At 39.0% G+C, this 15,618-nt stretch overlaps 3 protein-coding genes across 5 annotated transcripts; all 3 read left to right on the top strand.

Moving 5' to 3' along the window:
- Positions 1 to 1,322: 1,322 nt before the first annotated feature.
- On the top strand, positions 1,323 to 3,227 carry LOC147789796 (uncharacterized). Its single transcript, XM_087128869.1, has one exon. It carries the CDS (start codon positions 1,743 to 1,745, stop codon positions 3,060 to 3,062), a length of 1,320 nt encoding a protein of 439 aa, XP_086984995.1. The 5' UTR covers positions 1,323 to 1,742; the 3' UTR covers positions 3,063 to 3,227.
- A 1,270-nt stretch (positions 3,228 to 4,497) lies between these two features.
- Positions 4,498 to 6,864, top strand: LOC111806860 (Pentatricopeptide repeat (PPR) superfamily protein). 3 transcript variants are annotated; one of them, XM_023692364.2, is made up of 3 exons: positions 4,499 to 4,822; positions 4,941 to 6,434; positions 6,539 to 6,864. In XM_023692364.2, exon 2 carries the CDS (start codon positions 5,045 to 5,047, stop codon positions 6,416 to 6,418), a length of 1,374 nt encoding a protein of 457 aa, XP_023548132.2. In that variant the 5' UTR covers positions 4,499 to 4,822; positions 4,941 to 5,044; the 3' UTR covers positions 6,419 to 6,434; positions 6,539 to 6,864. The 3 variants fall into 3 exon arrangements, with proteins under 3 accessions (XP_023548131.2, XP_023548130.2, XP_023548132.2); XM_023692363.2 differs by having other exon boundaries at positions 4,498 to 6,434; positions 6,543 to 6,864; XM_023692362.2 differs by having other exon boundaries at positions 4,498 to 6,434.
- A 2,388-nt stretch (positions 6,865 to 9,252) lies between these two features.
- On the top strand, positions 9,253 to 15,443 carry LOC111807059 (putative sucrose-phosphate synthase 2). The gene is made up of 12 exons (XM_023692625.2): positions 9,253 to 9,901; positions 10,926 to 11,158; positions 11,234 to 11,297; positions 11,379 to 12,074; positions 12,159 to 12,284; positions 12,369 to 12,500; positions 12,565 to 12,741; positions 12,826 to 12,879; positions 12,946 to 13,008; positions 13,077 to 14,015; positions 14,093 to 14,220; positions 15,027 to 15,443. The coding sequence occupies exons 1-12, from the start codon at positions 9,623 to 9,625 to the stop codon at positions 15,313 to 15,315; spliced, it is 3,180 nt and encodes a 1,059-aa protein (XP_023548393.2). The 5' UTR covers positions 9,253 to 9,622; the 3' UTR covers positions 15,316 to 15,443.
- Positions 15,444 to 15,618: the final 175 nt, after the last annotated feature.

The following is a 15,618-nucleotide window of genomic DNA, read 5'->3' as shown; positions in this document are numbered from 1 at the left end:
ATTGTCGTCAGTTGCATGATTTTAAAATGGATCTAATAGGAAGAGGTTTCCACACCTTTATAAGAAGTGTTTCGTTCCCCTTTCCAACCGACGTGGGATCTCACGTTAAATTGTGATTTTCTTCTTTTCTCGGGTTAGTTTATGGTTCATAGGAGGAAGCAAGCATGGTCCCAAAGCCGAATCCCTATTTTTTATGGTTCAAAAACACTCCAATCGAAAATATTTTCAATCCATTGAAGGACCAATTGCTTATTGAATGCTTGGCTTGCTGAAAACTCTTCCGAATGAGGGAATAATATGCTTCGCTTGACTCTTTAAGTGACTTCAGAGAATTATCAACCTTGGCTTTTCAGGTTTCTTGACCAATGTTTCTGTCCACTGCCACCTCAAAATCATCACAAAGAACAGAGCACGATCATCACCAAAACTCATTAGCCTTAAGAGTAAAATGTTCTCAACCAAATAGTCAAAACTCATTAGCCTTAGAGTAAAATGTTCTCAATCAACCAATTATGGACAGCAGAAAGCTGGGTAGAAATTTAAAGGATAATGAAGCAACGAAATGAGCCGAATTAAGTCTTGACCTTGCCCTTGCCCTTGTGATACTGTCAAACAAATCAGACTCACTAACTTGGCTCTAGCGCCGACAAGGTCTTTTCTACAAAATTTTTGTTGATAGACATGGAGGAAAAGTAAAAGAAATAAATCCCATGCTAGCAAAGATAATAGGAAAAGGATATTAGCCTAAAAAGGTGAAGTTCTTCCTTTGAAAAATAGCGGATAAAGCCATTAACAAAAAAGAATGTCTAACATCACTTTTTCTCCAAATTGGTGTTTATTATGCAAGAAAGAAAACGAATCATAAGCCACTTATTCATGCAATGCACATACGCTCAGAATTTCTAGACAATGATTCTCAATATACTCGGATAACATCTCACATTTCCTAGTGAGGTAAAGAGTCTATTAGAGATGGTCTTAACGTATCACCTTTTCAAAAATGCAAAAACCCTAATAAATTAGGTTTTTTGAAACTCGTATCTTTATATAATTTAACATACATCTACGTAAGATGAAATTTTTTCATAATTTTTATTTTGGTTTATTGTCAATAATTTCGGTAAAGTTCATCAACTAAAATAAAATTTAAATTTATTCAAATAGTGTAGGCCTTTTGATTTATTGACGATGTGCTACTTTTTTTAAAAAAAAATTATTTGAATAATAAATTAAAAAGTGAAAATATTATTTTTCCATCAGCTTCCGACCAAAGATAAAGTAAATAAATTATTGATTATTATTAATATGTTCTGCTCCAATATTTCCTCAGGCTCATGTCTTGGCGCTACCGCTTTTAACGAAAAAGCCCCAATTACTGCGCTCGAAAAGAAAATCCTTTTACTTCCGCTGCTAAATTCTCTGAGGACCCTTCTTCTTCATCTGCTCCACTCCTCGGACTTCACTTCTTTTCTTTTAAAAATCCTTTCAATCTCTCTTCAAAGTCGCCTTCTCTTTCCAATTCGTCAGGTAAGTACAAATTTCTGCTTCCATCGTTGAATTTGGTGGTTTTCCGATGCGGGTTTTGTTCGATTTTGGTTTTTGGCTTGGGGCTTTGATGGATCCTTGATTTTCTTTGATGCAAAGTTTCTGGGTTTGAATTTTGATTGAGATTTGATTGAAATTTGCTCTGGGATTTTCTTTTTCTTGTGTTTGAGTGGTAAATTGGGAGTTAATTTGGTGTGATGATTCCCCCGAAGCGAAAGAAATGGACTGAAGCTGAGGAGAGGACCTTGATTGATAAGTATGGAGAAATGGTCTCTGATGGAACCCTAGCTAAGATGAAAACCCGTGAGAAAAAGTTTAGGCCAATTGCGAATTATGTGAATTCTGTGCACCATGTTCATGATTCTTTGACGTATCCATGGCAGTGGTCTTGGAAAGATGTTTCTACTAAGGTCCAGAACATGAGGCACCAATATTTGCTTGTGAAGCAGAAGATTAAGAAACCCGAATCCGGGGTCGAAAACTCAGGTGGGGACTCAAAGGAAGAGTATGATTGGATGGAGGGTGTTACCTATTGGTCAAACTTCTTGAGATATAAGGATGTTTTTGGGGATGTAGCTGTGGCAAATAGCAGTTATAATGATTTGACAGTCGTTTCGAGTAGTGACCGAGGGAATGTCGACCAGTTTTTGGAGGTGAGTAGAGAAATGGATATGTTGGATTTTCCTCATATGGGGCATTCTGGGGGAGGGAACTTCACTGCTGGGATTGATGGTGTTGACAATGAAGTGATGGGTTTGAGGTTTGAGTTCGACGGGGACGAAGCAGAAGAAAACTTTAACGATAATGATCAGCTGAAGGAGGATGGAGAGAACAGCTTTTTCTGTGAAGCAGTTGATCCTAAGAAGAACATCTTGAAGAAGAAGAAGAGGAAGGTGATGAAGAGGTTGGAGAAGAAAGCATGGGGATTTCTCGTGAACCAGCTCGGACGGTTGAAGGATATGGAGGCTCAGTATGAGAAACATGAGGTGGAAAGAGAACAGGAGCATCGGAGGTGCGAATGCTTAAGATTCGAAATGGAGAAAAAATGGGAACAAAAATGGGAGGAAAGGGAAGCGCAAAGGGCGGAGAGGGAGAAAGTCCGAGACGAGTTGCGAAAACAGAGAATTCAAGAGTGGGAAGCTATGGAGAAGGAGAGAGTGGAGATAGAAAGAAGAAGAGAGGAGAAGTTGAACCATGAGAGAGAATGGGAGGAGAGGATGAGCAAGAGAAGGTTAGAATGGAAGAACAGGATCGACAATATGTTGAACCAACACCGAGCTGAAATGAACCAGATTCAGACTCGTATGCTCCACGAGCAACAGAACCTAACCGGTCAATTACTCGGTATTATCTCTCAATGGACTGCTCATCCTTCTGCACTCTCTGATCATACTAGTGCTAGTAACCATTATCTTTCACAAATGATGCAAAATTTACATCATGTGAACGGGATTGTTCACGATGGCACGAGAGTTGAAACAGACAACCAAGACGATCAATTTATCGTCGATGGTTGAACGTATTTGATCAGAAAACTGTGGGAACTGCAAGAATATTTGCAGCAATGGATTAGTCTGTAAAGGTCTGAGAATAGTTTTATGCATTCAATTTTTATTGGCTGGTGCTCATCTGTTTAGCTTGAATTAAGACAATAAGAAATATAAAATTCTTCTTATCTTTTACTGTTATCTTCTTCTTTTAGTAATGCTGCCCTTGTGATCTACATACTTGCATCTCTTCCCTGTTATATTCAAGGACGAGTAAGCTAACGAGTCGGTTTTGTTTAGTTCATGAATTTTCTCTCCATCACCCGGGAGGCTTCGAGAGCGACGGGATCTCCTCGACATAGGTAACAAGACTTCTTTCTCTCTTTCTGCTGTAGTATGAGAATGGTTTGTTGTTGCGTCGATTGAGTATCTTTATGAAAGCATGTTTTAGTCATTTTTTCGGCAAACTGTGTCGGTGTGCACGGGAACGATGTGTACATAAGAATAGTGATTTTTGTTGATCATTGAACATAGCTGTTGGACCTGGTATTGTTGATGATATAGGGCGTTGAATCATTTTTCAAGCTACTAGATCAGATTAGAACAGGAAACACATTTTCTATTACAATCACACACTTTGCTCTTCTGCTTCAAGAAATAGTATTTTTATGTTTTGAAGAAGTAAATGATTGTTAGAATCACACTTGGTGTGTACGGCGGGTGACCAAGGGTTCTCGAGTTGAGTTCCGTTAGGCACCGATAATAAATACTCGTCTCTACATATTGAAGATAAATTGAAACGTACTTGTACTTGTTATGTACATTTTTGCAGGGTACCTCGATTTTATACTCTTGGTTTTGGGGTCTCAAAACGCCAAGAACTTGAACGGAGTACTTAAATCTAAACTTGAATTATACTTAGTTGTCACGTTGCCATATTATGATATTGGATAATGATAAACACATCGATATCGTTTAAGTTATATTTATTCAATTAGTAATATTGATAAACAATGATTTTGTTTTATTGTTTCGAATTAGTTTAGAATTCTACTTTTGACCATCGTTCTATATATATATATATATATATATATATATATATATATATATATATATATATATATATATATATATATATATATTTTTTTTTTTTTTTTTTTGTGAAGGAACAAAATTGTCACCCTCACACTTTCAATTTTATTAATTTTTTGGTTTAAATTATTGCTTGAATGAAAAACTAATTATAAATTTAATCTATCAACTTAAATTTCACATTTATGTTTTTAGATAAATTAATTTTTAGAAATTTTAATCATACAAAATTAGAAATTAAAGAGTTTATAAGATTAAAAAAATTAAAATTTAAGGATGTTTTTATTATTTTTAAAAATTTATGGACGGACCCAATTTATGTTATGTTTTTAACTTATAATTGATTTTTTTTATTTAATTATAAACGAGGCAAATTTGTAATTTTTGAAATTAGAACAAAAAAAATGGTCTTTTCGGAGGGCGAGAGATGCGAAGCAGATGGTTAAGCAGCAGAACAGCGCCGTCAACAGTCGATCGGCATCTTCACCGCCGGCCGTAGTTTTCATTTCTCCAGTTCCGTTGCGTCTACCAAAGCTTCAGTACTTCTTTCATTGATTTTTCTGTTCTCTCGCCTTCCGTAATCTGGAGTACAGTGTGAAATTTTGTTTTCGATGATGAATGGGGTTTGCAAGCGCTTGCTTCGAGTTCGAAATCATTTTCCTTCATCATTCCGCAGCGTCAATGGCCGTTTCTCGTCTGTAAGTTCTTCGATTCCATCACCTCTATATTACCATCCCAAGTTCTCGCTCTCGATTCCCGCCTTTTCGTGTTCGATTGCGTTTTTGGTCCATTTTAATTCAGAATTTGTTCGATCAGGATCTTACTGTACTCTTAATGAATCTAAAGCGGAAGAAATTTCAGAAAGCAGTGCGGATAAGTTACACAAAGCTATTATAGATAATTCTTACGCACATCATGATATGGAGGATGCCCTCGATCAAGTGGGCGTCCATTTGAGTACTGATTTAGTTGTAGATATTCTCCATAGGCTTCGTTTTGACGAGAAGTTAGCGTTTAGATTCTTTACATGGGCTGCGCGTCAAGATAACTATTCTCATGAACCTCTAGTTTACAATGACATGATTGATATACTGTCTAGCACTAGGTACAAGGTCAAGCAATTTCGAATTGTTTGTGATGTTCTTGATTATATGAAGAGAAATGACAAGAATAATGTTCCTGTTGAGATTTTATTTGGGATTTTGAAGAATTATACAGAGAGGCATTTAACTCATTTGCAGAAGTTTGCAAAGAAAAAGAAGATAAGAGTGAAAACACAGCCAGAAATCAATGCTTTTAATTTGTTATTGGATTCTTTGTGCAAATGTAGTCTGGTTAAGGATGCTGAAGCTTTGTTTATGAAGGTGAAGAAGAAACTGAAGCCGAATGCGAACACGTATAACATATTGTTTTTTGGTTGGTGTAGAGTTAGGAATCCAGGAAGAGGGATGAGGGTATTGGAAGAGATGATTGAGCTCGGGTTCGATCCGGATAATTTTACTTATAACACTGCTATCGCTTCGTTCTGCAAGGCGGGGATGTTGACGGAAGCGTGTGAACTCTTTGAGTTCATGAGAACAAAAGGTTCTACCTTCTCCTCACCCACAGCTAAGACTTATGCAATCATGATTGTTGCTCTTGTTAATAATGGTAGAATGGATGAATGCTTCAAGTTTCTGGAATACATGATCAAAAGTGGTAGCGTTCCCGACGTTTCTACGTACAAAGAGCTGATCGAAGGGATGTGTTTAGGTGGAAAGGTCGATGAAGCTTACGTGTTTTTGGAAGAGATGGGTAAGAAAGGTTACCCTCCTGATATAGTTACTTATAATTGTTTCCTCAAGGTTCTCTGTGATAATAAAATGAGTGATGATGCACTCAAGCATTGTGATAGAATGATTGAAGTTGGTTGCTTCCCCAGTGTACAGACTTACAACATGTTGATATCGATGTTTTTCGAGATGGGCGATCATAATGGAGCTTTCGAGATTTGGTGTGAAATGGATAAGAACGGTTGCACACGGGATGTTGATACATATTGTATAATGATTGATGGTCTTTTTGATTGCAACAAAGTTGGAGATGCTTGTTTCCTTTTAGAGGAAGTGGTAAATAAGGGAATGAAGCTCCCTTATCGGAAGTTCGACTCGTTTTTGATGCAGCTCTCTGTAAATGGTAATCTCCAAGCAATCCATCGGCTATCCGAACACATGAGAAGGTTTTACAACCCCGCCATGGCTCGACGTTTTTCTATGAATCAAAAGCGGATGAGCATGAGTTTGAGAGGAAAGTGACAGGACTTAGTTAATTGTACGCATCCAAATTGCTTCCTGGTCTTCATATCTGCACCATTTTTTACATGAAAGTTCTTGCCATTCAAACGATCTAACTCTCTTATTAATCATTATGGTTAGGTAGCAACAACTTCAAGGGAGCTTGGTAAAGCATGCACAAAATAGCCTACAGAGCCTCCTCCAGAAAGAGTTGTTCAAGGCATAAAATCCAAAGTCCTCGGCCTTCATTAAAGCCTCGTGACGCCCGTTCCATCGAGCCAGGAGACAAGCAAGGCCCCGGTAAGAAAGCAATGAGTTCACGTAGATGATGAATAGTGTAGAAATATCCACGTTCTTATGCTTTGATGTTGCCTGGAAGATATGCTTATGTTTTTACAAGGATTTCAATTCATTACCCTTACAGGTGACATATGGTCTATTTATTTGAAATGTACATATTTGGTGCTTCTGAAGATGCCCATGAAAATTTTTGGGAGGGAGAGAGGGGAATGAAGAGAGTTTAATTAAAACATGTTGAGGTTTATTGGGAGTGAGTGTCCCACATTGGTTAATTTAGTGGAAGATCATGAGTTTATAAGTGAGGAATACTAACTCCATTGGTATGAGGCCTTTTGGGGAAGCCCAAATCAAAGCCATGAGAGCTTATGCTCAAAGTGGACAATATCATACCATTGTGGAGAGTCGTGATTCCTAACATGGTATCAGAGCCATGCCCTAAACTTAACCATGTCAATAGAATCCTCAAATATCGAACAAAGAATTGTGAGGCTCGAAGGTGTAGTCAAAAGTGACTAAAGTGTTGAACAAAGGGTGTACTTTGTTCGAGGGCTCCACAGAAAGGAGTCGAGCCTCGACTAAGGGGAGGCTATTCGAAAGCTCCATAAGCCTCAGGGGAGGCTTTCTAGTGTACTTTGTTCGAGGGGAGAGGGGAGGATTGTTGAGGTTTATTGGGAGTGAGTGTCCCACATTGGTTAATTGAGTGGAAGATCATGGGTTTATAAGTGAGGAATACTAACTCTATTGGTACGAGGCCTTTTGGGGAAGCCCAAAGCAAAGTCAGGAGAGCTTATGCTCAAAGTGGACAATATCATACCATTGCGGAGAGTCGTGATTCCTAACAAAACATTTATCTTTAAGATTATGAGAGAACGGAACTCGAACATCTCGAGCAAATAGTCAAGTTAAATATCTTTTATTTTTCATTACTTCCATGGTCGTGCCTCATGGCATGACAACACTTATACACTATTAAAATGGTTTGTCAGTGAAAATGTTTCTATAGGTGCCCAATCTGTCAATGGTGCAAGGCCTCGTAGAACATAGGACAATGAAGTAATGTATCTAGATGAGGTTCGACCCTCAACAACCCAGATTCACAATCAACTAATTCGTTCATGTTACCTACTATGGACCTTTGGTGTTTCACCCTTCACATAACTGAAAAGGTCATTTTAGTTTGAGAAATGATGTTGCTTTTTACTAATTCTAGCATAGCTCGGTAGATAAATATATTTATTATCTATAAAACTACAACAATTGTGAGAGTGATATGATGGGTAGAGTAATTCATTTTTAATCTACAGCGGAAATTAAGCAAAGAGGTGATACATGCGTAACTCGTTTGTACCAAGATCAATAGACTACTTGACCTAATAACTCTAGATCGTAGCTCCTCTACTTAGCAAAGCTCGATGGGCCTCGTTAGGAGCTCAGTTACATGTGCGATCCACGTACCTCCTAATGCCCTACACGTGGGATGTTGGCCTGTAAACACGTGATTTAAAGTTAGACCTAACCAAAATCTTTCTTTAAAACACAAATATGTACCAAATCATAGGATATTCAAAGATATGATTTAGCAACAAAGAGGATTCATGAGTTGTTTCATCATAAGCTTCCATTTGCTCCCAAGGAAAGTGTTGAGTTTCCTTTTAAACTCAAAGCCACCACCTGTAACGCTTTGTAATAAATAAGCTTGAAAAAGAAAAAAGGGCCTACGAAAGTGAAATCTCTGTGAAATATTCCCTTTTTCCATTTGGGCTTTCAGCTGTTGTAAATGAAACACGCGTAAAAGCAAAAGGTGACAAAGGCTTTCGTTCTTCTTTTTGTATCACTAATCTGAACGAGACACGTGTCGAGATTGTTGAGCTAAAACCGAGTTGCAAGATCGGCTGTTTCAACGTCGAGAAGATGTGGAGAGCATTGGGAGGCTATTGCAAGCACAGAAGATTAAGACTCTACAAAAGTTTTAATGTTGACACGGCTACGTCAAAAGATAGAGGCTCAACGCCTTCGACACTAATTGTTCATAGCATCACACAACACTGTCGCGATTCCTATAAATCCTTCGTTATTTGAGAACATCGAACACAAATTAAAACAAGGAATGATAGGCTTATTGAATCGGTTACAAAAGTCACTTCCACTCATGCAAATCAATGGACAATCTCGCAGGTAGGAGTTCATAACTCACTGAAGATTAAGATCGAGTCGTATATATTCAATTTATAAAGAAATTAAATAGTTCGTGGTCCAGTTTATATAAACTCACGAGACATCCTGATGTGGACCTTCGCTAGTAGAAATTGTCCTATTTGAGCTTTCCCTTTCATGTAACATATGAACTATTTAGATCAAATCATTTGTAACAATTACAAAGTGGTTTATATCAACAGTGTTACTAGGATGAGACATCCAACATTATCCACATATTATAGACTTTTTAAATTGTTACTTGAATATGATTCTCTCCTCCGTTCCAAAAAAAAAAAAAAAATTAAAACAAATATTTTGAGTAGAAAAAGGAAGAGAGGCAAAAGAGTATGGTACGAGTATAAGAAGGCCAAAAGCGGCAAGTTCGCATCGAGAACAGGACAGGTTTGGAAACGGTGAAGCTCTCACATCACCCTCTCCAACCGCACCTCTCCACCTCCGCCGTAACCGCTGCCACGTGGCCCTTCTTCTTCGTCTCTCTCTTCTCTTCTCTTCAATCCCTCCGCATTTCTTTCATCATTTTCTCTGAGAAACAGAAAGAAAACTCTGAGTTCCTCTGAGGAAACACAGCGAGCGAATGATAATTGGCTGAGAAAATCAGCGATTTCAGAGATTCAAATCGCAGAATCTGCACGTAATGGTAATTTGTTTTAGAATCACTAATTGGTTTTAGGTTTTCGAATTAGGAGCGAGCGATTTCAGAGATCCAAAATGGCTGGGAACGAGTGGATAAATGGCTATTTGGAAGCGATATTGGACACTGGAGCGTCCGCCATTGAAGAACAGAAGCCGATGCCGGTGAATTTGGGCGACAGAGACCATTTCAATCCGACGAAATACTTCGTCGAGGAAGTCGTTAGCGGCGTGGACGAATCGGACCTTCATCGGACATGGCTGAAAGTGGTCGCCACTCGCAATACTCGCGAACGGAGCTCTAGACTCGAGAATATGTGTTGGCGGATTTGGCATCTAACTCGCAAGAAGAAGCAGGTTCCTTCCATTTTCCCTCCTCTTTTTCTTGTTTAATCTTATAACGGTGATCATAGTCGCAAGAAGAAGCAGCTCTAGACTATGATCACCACATTATACAAAATGTGGTGATCATAGTCACTGTCAAACTATTTTAAGTTTTAATTTTAGAGATTAGTTTTAAGATTAAGAATAATATTACACACAATATTTAAAAAATAAAATATTTTGAGATAGAGAGGATAAAGTCAGGTTTTTTTTTTTTTTTTTTTTTTTTTTTTTTTTTTTTTTTTTAACATAATTTACCATTTTTTTTTATTTGCATCGTGATCACGATGCTTTTTTTAGATGGAAATTGTTAATATCTTAAATTTCAAAAAATAAAAATAACAGGTTTCGGAGGGAAATTGTTAATACCCATAAATTTTCATATGGATTTAAAAAAATATCATTGAAAACATAAAAAATACCTTTAAACTTTTTTAAAAACTATAAAAATACTTCAAAAACTCACAACAAAAATATCATATTTTTTTAAATATAATTCTAATTGAGGTATTTTTTTAATAGTTTTTTAAAAGTAAGATATTAATAGAACTTTTGAAAATTTAAAAATATTTTTGAACCTATTTTGATATTAATTTAGTTTTTTTTTTTTAATTATAGAAACTAAATTGGGAAGAAGTAAAAAATAGTGGGAATTTTAACTTTAAAATAATATTAGTTTAGTGTTATTTTCAATATTTTTTTTTTATATTATTGCTCCTTAGTATTTGAGCTTGATATTTGGTTTAATAATGTTTAAAACTTTATAATTTTTATTTATAATTATTTAAATCGTTTGGAAAAGGTAATCTTTGTTAAATTACAGTTTTGGTTCTGTAATATGGAGAAAGTTAGAATTTAGTGAGTTAGAATTCATGAACTTTCAAGAACGAGTATGGGTAGTTTCTTTGCTAGCCACGTTTGTCCCGAGCTAGGCTAGCATTGTGAGGAAGAACACGATGTTTGGTTATGTTGAAAAGGAAAAAAAACTTATGTACAGTTGGAGTGGGAGGAGCTTCAACGGTTCACGAACCGGAGATTGGAGCGGGAACAAGGACGGATGGATATAACGGAAGATATTTCAGAAGACTTATCAGAAGGAGAAAAGGGGGATGCTGTGGGTGAAACGCCGCAGAGCGAGACGTCGAAGGCGACGTTCCAGAGGACGGTTTCCAACTTGGAAGTTTGGCCGGAAGAAAAAATGGAAAGGAAACTTTATATTGTTCTCATCAGGTACCTATTGTTGTAATTCAATAACTCAACTATATGTGTATCCTCCAATGTTGTTGTTGTTGATCGTGATCACAGCTTGCACGGTTTGGTTCGGGGAGATAACATGGAGCTCGGTCGTGATTCCGACACGGGTGGACAGGTGCAAAGCAATGTGACTAGAAGAAAATTGAATTGTAGTTAGAGTTGTGTTAGGTGATGTTGTTTAACACGAACTTTTCAGGTCAAGTATGTTGTCGAGCTTTCTCGTGCGCTAGCGCAAATGCCGGGAGTATATAGGGTGGACCTTTTTACGAGGCAGATCTTGTCATCAGAGCTTGATTGGAGCTATGGCGAGCCAACCGAGATGCTAAGTACAGGAATCGACGATGAAGATGGCGATGTCGGGGAAAGCAGCGGAGCTTATATCATAAGGATTCCGTTCGGTCCACGAGACAAATATCTACGAAAAGAATTACTATGGCCCCATATTCAAGAGTTTGTAGATGGAGCTTTAGCTCATGTTCTTAATATGTCCAAAGCTTTAGGTGAACAAATTGGTGGTGGTCAGCCTGTGTGGCCATATGTCATCCATGGACATTACGCCGATGCTGGAGATAGCGCTGCGCTGCTCTCCGGTGCTTTGAATGTTCCGATGGTGCTGACGGGACACTCGCTCGGAAGAAACAAGCTCGAACAGCTTCTCAAGCAGGGACGCCAATCGAAAGAAGATATTAATTTGAACTATAAGATAATGAGGAGGATCGAAGCCGAAGAGCTTTCTCTTGATGCTGCCGAACTCGTGATTACAAGCACCAAACAGGAGATCGAGGAGCAATGGGGACTCTACGATGGATTCGATGTCAAACTCGAGAAAGTGTTGCGGGCTCGTGCTCGCCGTGGAGTCATTTCCTATGGTCGGTACATGCCGAGGATGGTGGTAAGATCTTCAGTTAACCATATTAATATGTCTCACATTATTTGGACATTCTAATGAAGAACTCAAGACCAAAGTTTTTGGCAGGTCATTCCTCCTGGCATGGATTTCAGCAATGTTTTGGTTCCCGAAGACACGCCCGATGTCGATGGCGATTTGACACTTACGAGCGAAGGGTCCTCTCCAAGAGCGATCCCGACGATATGGTCTGATGTAAGTGTGTCCAATCACCCTATCTTACACCACGTTATTAGTTATTATTTCTCCTCTAAACTTACATAATCGTTCGTATAATAGGTGATGCGTTTTCTTACGAACCCCCATAAGCCTATGATCTTGGCGTTGTCGAGGCCCGACCCGAAGAAGAATATAACCACTCTCTTGAAAGCCTTCGGCGAGTGTCGTCCATTGAGAGAACTTGCTAATCTAGTAAGATTTTTCAATAATATGTTGAAGTTATGAACTGTATGATCATGTTTTTTTTCCTCTGTAGACGCTCATCATGGGGAATAGGGACGATATCGATGAGATGTCGGGCAGTAGCGCTAGCGTGCTCACAACAGTTATAAAGTTTATCGATAAATATGATCTTTACGGTCAAGTCGCATACCCGAAGCATCATAAGCAATCTGATGTTCCTGACATATATCGACTTGCAGCAAAAACAAAGGTTTGTTCGAGCTTCACGTTACCATACCATACCATACCATGCCGTTCTGTAACGTTAACAACTTGTCTTATGAAACAATGCTAGGGTGTTTTCATTAATCCAGCATTGGTCGAACCGTTCGGGCTTACGTTGATCGAGGTTGGTTTTTCATTGGATCTGTCATGTGATTAGTCCTGTTGGATTTATGCCTCTGAGTTATTGTAGGCGGCTGCACATGGACTCCCAATGGTGGCGACCAAAAATGGCGGACCGGTCGACATTCATCAAGTAAGGAAAACCCGATCGAAACGTCACGAACTCGTCACGATCTGATTAACTTGTTTTTGTGATTTTAGGCCTTAAACAATGGTCTGCTTGTTGATCCTCATGATCAGCAAGCAATTGCTGATGCTTTGCTGAAATTGCTATCAGAGAAGAACTTATGGAATGAGTGTAGGAAAAATGGTTTGAAGAACATACATCTGTTCTCGTGGCCGGCTCATTGCCGCACGTACTTGACTCGAGTTGCAGCGTGTCGGGTGAGGCATCCACAGTGGCAAACCGACACCCCGGGGGACGAAATACCGACAGAGGAATCCTTCAATGATTCACTTAAGGACGTCCAAGATATGTCGCTTAGACTTTCGGTCGATGGAGAAAAAACGTCATTGAATGCATCAAGCGACATAGCTGCATCCGCTGATGATCCTAATTTGCAGGACCAAGTAGAGCGAGTTTTGAGCAAGATCAAGAGGTCGGGGACTGAGTCGAACGAGACCGAAAAAGGGAATAAAATGCTGGAGAATATGACGGGAAAGTATCCGATTTTGAGACGACGACGTAGGTTGATTGTTATAGCTCTTGACTGCTATGACAGCAATGGGGATCCAGAAAAGAAGATGATCAAGATGTTGCAGGAGATTATTAAAGCTGGTCGTCTCGACACTCAAGTTGCACGTGTTTCGGGCTTTGCTCTATCGACCGCAATGCCATTGGCCGAGACTGCCGAATTCTTAAGGTCTGGAAAAATACAACTCAATGAGTTTGATGCCTTAATCTGCAGTAGCGGAAGTGAGGTTTACTACCCCGGTTCAGAAGATGGCAAACTGCAACCCGATCCAGATTACGCATCGCATATTGATTATCGTTGGGGATGCGACGGTTTGAAGAAAACCATTCTTAAGTTGTTGAATGCATCTCAAGAAGATTCCAACAAATTCGGTACAACGATTCTCGAGGATACGAAATCGAGTAATTCTCATTGCATCTCCTACTTAGTAAAGAATACGAGTAAGGTAAACGAACACCTACAAGAATTAGCCTTCGACATTTTTTTCTTCAACATCACACCCTCATATTTTCTTCTTTTCAGGCCATGAAAGTCGACGATTTGAGGCAGAAGCTTCGGTTGCGCGGTCTTCGGTGCCATCCAATGTATTGCCGGAGCTTGACTCGAATGCAAATCATTCCTTTGCTTGCATCAAGAGCTCAAGCTCTCAGGTTTGACACCATCTCTTTCGTGTTCGCTCGAAACGATACTAAACATCCGTTCACTCTAGACTATTACATACGACCGTAGGTATCTTCTCGTGCGATGGAACCTACCATTCATTCTTTTGTTGGGTCATTTTTTGGCTCATTAGACTATGACATACGATCGTCGGTATCTTCTCGTGCGATGGAACCTACCATTCACTCTTTTGTTGGGTCATTTTTTGGCTCATTAGACTATGACATATGACCATAGGTACCTTCTCGTGCGATGGAACCTTCCGTTCACTCTTTTGTTAGGTCATTTTTTGGCTCATTAGACTATTACATATGACCGTGTAGGTACCTTCTCATGCGATGGGAAACCCACCGTTCACTCTTTTGTTGGGTCACATGGTACCTACTGTACCTACCGTTCACTCTTTTCTTGGGTCATATGGAACCTACCGTTCACTCTTTTCTTGGGTCATTTTTTGGCTCATTAGACTATTACATACGAACGTAGGTACCTTCTTGTGCGATGGAACCTACCGTTCACTCTTTTGTTGGGTCATTTTTTTGGCTCATTAGACGATTACATACGACCATAGGTACCTTCTTGTGCGATGGAACTTACCGTTCACTCTTTTGTTGGGTCATTTTTCGCTCGTTAGACTATTACATACAATGATATTATATATCTCAACGCCGTAGTTTTCACATTTGTCGCAGGTACCTTTTCATGCGATGGAACCTACCGTTCGCTCTTTTGTTGGGTCATTTTTGGCTTGTTAGACTATTTCATCTCGACCCTATTGTTTTCACATTGGTTGTAGGTACTTGTTCGTGCGATGGAGATTGAACCTTTCGAATATGTACGTATTCCTCGGGGAGGTTGGGGACACCGATCACGAGGAGATGATATCAGGGACTCACAAGACGATAATCATGAAAGGAACGTCGAACAAGGGGTCGGAAGAGCTGCTGAGGACGACGGGAAGCTATGCAAGAGATGACATTGTTCCAGGTGAGAGTCCATTGGTGACATTTGTTAATTGGGATGCAAATGCTGAAGAGATTGCAAGAGGTATAAAGCAAGTTTCATCGTCTGCAGCAAAGAACTAGTGGCCTTTGAAACCACTTTTCTTCTTGTTTTCCTTTCCTTTAGCTGTTCAGTCTATGAACTTGCTATTATTGGACTCTGAATTTAAAAAGAGAATAGATTTATATATCCTAAATAATTTTGACCTTCACATATTTTGTCTCCTAATATTCTTTGTAAATTTGTTAAAAAGCAAAGAGAGGTAATGTCAGATTTGAAGAGGAGCTCGGTTTGCCTGCCTTCCTGATCACGGATAGGTTACCGGGCTTTGCACTTCGGCCTCTGAAAACATCAAATCAAGGTGACAGGATTTGAACCTATAGCTT

Source organism: Cucurbita pepo, chromosome 12, assembly GCF_057944985.1.
Source record: "Cucurbita pepo subsp. pepo isolate OVF chromosome 12, ASM5794498v1, whole genome shotgun sequence".
NCBI lineage: Eukaryota > Viridiplantae > Streptophyta > Magnoliopsida > Cucurbitales > Cucurbitaceae > Cucurbita > Cucurbita pepo.
This window is presented reverse-complemented; position numbering and strand designations above follow the sequence as displayed.